Consider the following 7,314-nt stretch of genomic DNA (forward strand, 5'->3'; position numbering starts at 1 on the left):
CTCCGGGAAGAGTCGGGTTCAAGTCAAAGTGGGAGTTTATTCCGGGACAAAGGAAAAGGAGCTCAGTGGGTGGCAGCCGGGTGGACTCCAGGTTGGAGAGGACTTCAAAAGAACTGAAAGATGTTGGGTGGGATCCAAAGTACAATGAGTAAAGAGTTGGTGAGTGCACACCAAAGACTCGTAGCTGGTCTTTGATCCTAGTGTGAACCACTTACCCTTTAATAATCGCCGACTCTGGTTGACAAGTAAGGGATAATAGTTCAGTGAGCCGGTCGTTATTGCGAAATGAATCTGAACTCGAAGCGAAACGGAGGGTTCTTAAATCACCCTGAAGGTGTGCAAGCTACTGCTGAATGCTGACAGACCTTCACAAGATTGAATATTTACAGTGTTATTCGTGTGGAAAGGAGCCAGTGGAGGTAGTTTGAACTCCTGATTCTGATGCCTTCTGGTTACCGTTAGAGCTTTATTGTGCACGTCAAACTGAGCCAGAACATTCTGGAAGGATTTAGAAACCCATCTGGCCTGGGACCGCCTCAGGACGGAAACCCAGACCAGGATAAGCATCCGGCGATGGATGGATGAAGACTTTGACCGTGGCTTCGATCAAACCAGCGGTCAGCAACCTTTACTATCAAAAGAGACATTTTAGGCAAAAAAAAATAAAGAAATCTGTCTGGAGCCGCAAAACATGTGATCATTGTGATGAAGGTAACACAGTTTATAGTCTAAGTATGTAATATATAAGTCTAATGCAGTGAGGGCCAAAGAGACAATGTACTATGGAGAATTAGGGCCACATTGAAGGAAAAAACATCTGAGATTTACAAAATAAAGTCAGAATATTACGAGAATAAAGTCATAAATTTACGAGAAAAAAGGAAATAACACGTAAATTATAATATTATGACTTTATTCTTGAAATCTCAGATTGATTCTGTTTCCTCAATGTGGCCCTAATACTCCATCGTACCGTCGTACCATAGACCTACAACAATGATAAATCAAAATGAAAATGTAAACAAAAAACATTTTTAAAACTCCACAGGGAGCCACTGGAGAGGAGCTGAAGAGACGCAGGTTGCTGACTCCTGGATAAAAACATAGAGATAATGTTAAAGTCTTCACAGGTTAAATGCTGCCAACACAATTCCTCCTGGAGTCGTCAGACGATCACACCAACAGTTAATGTGTGAATATCATTTAAATGTGTTTTAATGTGTCCAAATTGTTTGTGTCACAGGATCATGCAATTCCTCTTGAACAAGAAGCGGTTTAAGGAAACTCTGAGGCCTTACGATGTCAAAGACGTGATCGAGCAGTACTCTGCCGGACACCTGGACATGCTCTGTAGAATTAAATACCTCCAGACAAGGTCAGCAAAACGCACCACACATGATGCATTCATCTCCTCTTCCTCAAGCTCATCCTCATCCTCTTCCTCTTCCTCTTCCTCTTCCTTCAAGGATCGACATGATTCTCGCCCCTGGACCCCCCCTCACCCCCAAACAGAAGAAAACTCAGAAAACGCCCTTTACCTACCCGCCCAATCAGTCTCCCAGGTACGCTCACTCAAACACAACGACTAGACAACACAATGGTGTACGAGTATATTTCAATATTAGACTGATGAAGAAACAAAAGTGCTAAAATAATGCAAACTTGTTTTGTTTTTACTTTTATTAAGATTAGCATTTATTTTCATTGCGATGTCACATATAACGATAGTTTATCTTGGTTAGGTCTTGCTTCTCTCATCATGTTGTGCATTATATATTCTAGTAGTCTGTAAACAGTTCCGATGATAAGCACTGATTCTCAAAGTGAGGTCCGGGGACCCCCGAGAGTCCGTGTTTTGCGTAACGTTGTTTTGCGTAACGTTGTTTTGCGTAACGTTGTTTTGCGTAACGTTGTTTTGCGTAGCGTCGTTTTACGTAGAGTCGTTTTACGTAGAGTCGTTTTACGTAGAGTCGTTTTATGTAGAGTCGTTTTACGTAGAGTCGTTTTACGTAGCGTCGTTTTATGTAGAGTCGTTTTACGTAGAGTCGTTTTACGTAGAGTCGTTTTATGTAGCATTGTCGTTTTACATAGCATTGTCGTTTTAAGTAGCAGCGTTTTACGTAGTGGCGTTTTACGTATAATTGTTTTACGTAGAGTTGTTTTACGTAACCTTGTTTTACGTAACCTTGTTTTACGTAACCTTGTTTTACGTAACATAGTTTTACGTAACATAGTTAAGTCGCGTTACATAACAAAGTCCGCTATAGGCAAATGTTGTTACGTCACATTGTTACGTCGTTGAGTTGTTACGTCGTTGAGTTGTTATGTCGTTGAGTTGTTACGTCGTTGAGTTGTTACGTTACTTTACGTTGTTGCGTTACGTTGTTACGTTACGTTGTCCTTAACCAAGTAGTTTTGTTGCCTAAATCTAACCAATCTTTTCACAACGTTAACCACGTGGCACTGCGTTTCTGTAAGCGTGATATGAGTCCAAGACAACGTCTTCAAATGTCCCAAAGAAATTCAGTTTACTGTCATAGAGGAGTAAATAAACCAGAAAATATTCACTTTTCAGAAGCTGGAATCAGCCGATTAATGGATTATCAAAGTAGTTGGTGATTAATCTAATAGTTGACAGTTAATCGGTTAATCGTTGCAGCTCTAGTTGTTTATTTCCTAACAAATGTCTGTGCAGTCCACGTCTACTCAGTGTCCCTGTGTTCCAGGCAGGAGTCCTACCTAGCCAAAGCCGCCTCCATGCCAGATGCCGAAGACCAAAGCATGATGGGTAGATTTGTCCGGGTGGAGAGACAGGTGAGGATGACGACATTTCAGATGTTCATATAACAAACTAACCACTTCATGCTTCACGTTTAGCATTAGCTCATTCGTTAGCTTCGGCCGCCATGACGGCGGTGGTCGTCCTTCCTCCTTCAGTCAGATTGGTTCTCTATTGGCTATCGTTCTTTTCCACGTGACTATGTCACGTAAAAGGCCCCCGTAAAACAAAAAGTTCCTCAAAAGGTTCTTAGTTCTGGGGGAAAGTTCCTGTACTTTCAGAACGTACTACCCCCCGATCAGGGCCTTTTTTGGGGGGTGAAAAGGCCCCGTAAAATGTCCCCGGAACTTAATTCCGGGGGAAAGTTCCTGCGGTGGAAAAGGGGCTTTAGCTTGCTAGCAGTTGTCACTCATCCCGACCCAGTTGATCATCAGTCTGTGCTGCTGGTCTAATGTGTCTCAGGTGGAGGACATGGAGAAGAAGTTGGACTTCCTGGTGGACATGCACATCCAGCACACTGAGCACCTGCAGGTGGACTCTGCCGGCGCCGCCCACATGACCTTGGAGGCCTGCGACCCTACAGGGAACGGCGAGGTCCGGCGGGTTTTCTTCAACTACGCCGAGGCGTTCCCGCACATGTCGTACCAGATGCCCGTCAGCAAGGTGAGTCCGTACTGTGGCCGAGGACGAGGAGGCGGAGAGGGGACCGGGTCGGCCGGGGTAAGCCGCGTACCTCCAGACCACCATCCCCCGCCGTCACACCTCCACCAACGCCACCCTCCAGCTGCCATCCCCACCTACGCCGAGCGTCCCACAGTGTTGCCCATCAGCTCCCTGCAGGACTTGTCAGCGGGGCCGGGCAGGACCACAGGGGGGGGGCGGGGGGCCGACTCGCCGCTCTCCCTGCTATCGGTGAACCACGAGGAGCTGGAGCGCTCGCCGAGCGGGTTCAGCATCTCTGGGGAGCGGGAGGACGGGGAGGACTTGTCGATGGGGGCCGGGGACGCCGGCTGGACAAGACCCAGACCGAGCTACCTGGCGGAGGGGGAGACGGACACGGACACGGACCCTTTTACACCCAGCGGGGGGCCCCTGCCGCTCTCCTCCACGGGGGAGGGATTCGGCGACGCCGTGTGGAACACGCCACCCTGAGAGGTGGTCATGTGACACCACACAAAAACTCTGAGACCTTAAATCCAACCCATGCCTCTAAACCCCAAATGGGTCAAAGCCACACCTCCGGACCAAACCATTTGGAGGGAAAAGGTGGTGTCTAATCCGCCTTGATGCTGCGAGGTCGCGAGCGAGGTCATCGACCTTTCAGAGGCCGATCTCATCAACCGACCGCCGTCCAGACGACAGAGAGCCATGGCATCGAGACTGCCCAGAAAAAAAATGTAAAACAGACAGTTTGTAAAGTAAAACTCTGTACAGCGCACTCAAAAAAAAGAACATTAATATACATACTATATACACCCAAAAAGCTTTATCGCTGCAAAGCCAACCGCACTGCATGTAACGCATGCGATTTTTAGTGTAGACACTGCGAAGTTCAGGATATCAGGAAACGGAAAAAAGCGATTTGAATGGATACATACTATACTTGCTATGCCATTTTGTAAACACTTATTTTTTTATATGAATACATTTCCATGGTTTTGTTGCATGGTTTGCATGATAATGCACCATCGTAGGGGGGGACGGTCGGTCGGAGGGCGATAACGGAACCAAAAGTCGCTTTGTTTGTTTTTGTATGTTTGTTTGATGAGTGTGTTTCTGAGTGAATGAGAGAGAGAGAGAACGACGGGGACAAACTAAACACTGCTTTAGTTGCTTTCACCATTTTCTTTTTTCGTTGCTGTGAATCCTTCGAGGATCGAGGATCAGTTCTAGTTTTCTGATCCCGTCACTTCGTTGTTTTCACACCACCGTGCTCTTGAGTTGTATGTCACCACTTTATATGCATACAAACTTTTCGAGTTTTTAAAAAAAATAATTGGAGAGAATTTGAAACACTAAATCTCTGCTGCTTTTGTTGGCACATGAATTCAGGGATATAAAACCACCTGTATGTCTTTAATTTACGAAGGTTAACGGGCGTCCTGACTGCAAAATAATGGCTAAAATAACACAAACTAAATGCCTAAACAACTAACTTTTTAGGGAAATTTCTACTGCAAAAATACAGCAAATTCAATATAGTACGTTTTAATTATTGTTTTTTTAAACAGATCTGATGTTTTCTAACAATAAATTCTGCACAGAGCTGCTTTATTTCCTCTTTAAATCTTGACCACGTGGACATGTGCTTGGTACAAACACAGTATAAATCTGGTCAGGTTAGACTTTTTTACAGCCATGTTTTCACTGAACGATTATTACCTCCAGGGATTATTAATAATAATAGAGACTATCTGTATTTTTGATCCCCCTACACCACATCTGAAGTCTCTAAAATACAAATTCTGACCAGTTTTTCAGTTTTTTCTGACAACTGCAATGAAATTAAGTTGATTTATTATATTTCAGGAGGCTCATTTACAGTTTATAATCCTCTGATTTGAAGAAAGGAATTCCTTAATCACTCCAGTTAATTATAATCCTGATGAAGATTGGGTACAAAATGATGAAAATAAAAGAGCATTTACCCACAAATCACTCATCTGAGTGTTTGTAACGCCACTGCTCGATATCAACGTCACACGTTCGTTATAAAAGTTCAATTCTAATCGAAACCTCTGAATTTCTTCACCGTCCAACAACACGTCTTTATAGTAACACAACTTAAAAAAAGATGGAGCTTCATAACACGCTTCTTTTCTAATCAAAATTTCTTCTCAACAAACACAACTTTACTGTATCATCCACCGCTGCGCCGTGAGCAACTCGAATGTCCGGTTCTGAACACAAACTCACGCTGTTAGCAACAACACCACACACTGCAGAGACTTGGAGGGACACGTGGAAAACGCTAGAGAGCGATTGGCTGCAGAAGGTTGAGTTTTTCTGACGGTTCAGACGTTGAAGCGAGACGAGCGTGAGCACAACTTAACGGCAACAAAAAGAGCTTTACACAAGATCACATATAGGCCTGAACAGCATTTACTACTTTAGATTTTAGGGCCACGATGATACTGAATATAATATTTGACAACCAACTATATCTACACACATGGATTATTACACAGTTATAGCATGTTATTAAAGCACCTTCAGAGTCGGGCGGGTTTTATAGAGGGGCTTCCACGCCAGGCTTCAACGGCGAGTTCAGATGCTTTTACGGTTTATTGTAACCTGCAACCACACCTGCTTTAAGTTAAAGCCAACAAGTTTTCAGCCGACAACAACCAAACAAATATTCAAGTTGCAAGTTTAATTTTGTGTTGATACAGGCGGTTTTAGGGTCTACAACAGTTAGAGAGACAATAACAAAATAACAAAATGTAACTTCTATAAACTTCCTAAACAAAAACTGACAACATTTCGTGACATTTTTGCCAACAAATAGTGACAAAACAATAAAGTCAGAGACGGGAAAAATAGACAATTTAGGTAGGCTAAGTATGTAATTTACTGTCCTCTACAAAACAAGCGCTCCCATACGACGGCATATCAGGGTCATTGTAGGTAAAATAATAATAATAATAATAATAATAATAATAATAATAATAATAATAATAATAATTACAGAGCTGGGGGAGAGGGGGGAATATTCTGAGAAAAACCTATCCGAGATTATAAAGTCGTAAATTTACGAGAAAAAAACTTGGATATTCTGTGAGATTAAATTGGCAAATTTATGCGAAAAAATCTTAAATTTGTGAGATCGTAAAATTGTAAATTTATGAAAAACAACGTAGGCATTCTCTGAGATTAAATTGGCAATTTTACGAGAAAAACTCACAAATGTATAAGATTATAGAGTCGTAAATGTACGAGAAAAAAATTTAGGTATTCTCTGAGATTAAATTGGCGAATATATGAGAAAAAACTCACAAATTTGAGAGATTATAAAGTCATAAATTTACGAGAAAAAAAACTTGGATATTCTCTGAGATTAAAGTTGTAAATATACGAGAAAAAAACTTGGATATTCTCTGAGATTAAAGTCGTAGATATACGAGAAAAGAACTTGGATATTCTCTGAGATTAAATTGGCAAATTTATGAGATTTTTATTTTTAGATTATAGAGTCGTAAATGTACGAGAAAAAAACTCCTAAAAATAATGGAGCGTAAAACTGTCGCTGATTTGTGGCAAATCTTTGCCACTTTAATCTCAGAGAATACCCTAGTTTTTTTCTCGTACATTTACAACTTTAATCTCACAAATTTGTGAGTTTTCTTCTCGTAAATTTGCCAATTTAGTTTAAGAGAATCTCTATTTCTGAAATTCTGTTTTTTTTCTCAGAATCTTCCTCTGTGGGCGCTGTAATTTTATTTTATTTTTTTCCTACAATGGCCATAATACGTCGTCGTACTTCCAGGATTCTGTGGTTAAAATAGAGAAAAAAATCATAAGGTTAGGGGGGTAAA

At 41.9% G+C, this 7,314-nt stretch overlaps 1 protein-coding gene across 3 annotated transcripts in view; it reads left to right on the top strand.

Annotated features, from left to right (window-relative positions):
- Positions 1-6,869, top strand: part of kcnq3 (potassium voltage-gated channel, KQT-like subfamily, member 3) — a 104,622-nt gene extending 97,753 nt beyond the window's left edge. For all 3 annotated transcript variants that reach the window (XM_074649974.1, XM_074649977.1, XM_074649975.1), the window contains exons 13-16: positions 1,244-1,375; positions 1,467-1,562; positions 2,727-2,814; positions 3,242-6,869. In XM_074649974.1, coding sequence (XP_074506075.1) covers positions 1,244-1,375; positions 1,467-1,562; positions 2,727-2,814; positions 3,242-3,931 — 1,006 coding nt within the window. In that variant the 3' untranslated portion in view covers positions 3,932-6,869. The remainder of the gene's footprint in view (positions 1-1,243; positions 1,376-1,466; positions 1,563-2,726; positions 2,815-3,241) is intronic.
- The last annotated feature ends 445 nt before the right edge of the window (positions 6,870-7,314 follow it).

The sequence above is a fragment of the Sebastes fasciatus genome, chromosome 11 (genome assembly GCF_043250625.1).
Source record: "Sebastes fasciatus isolate fSebFas1 chromosome 11, fSebFas1.pri, whole genome shotgun sequence".
In the NCBI taxonomy this organism is placed as follows: domain Eukaryota; kingdom Metazoa; phylum Chordata; class Actinopteri; order Perciformes; family Sebastidae; genus Sebastes; species Sebastes fasciatus.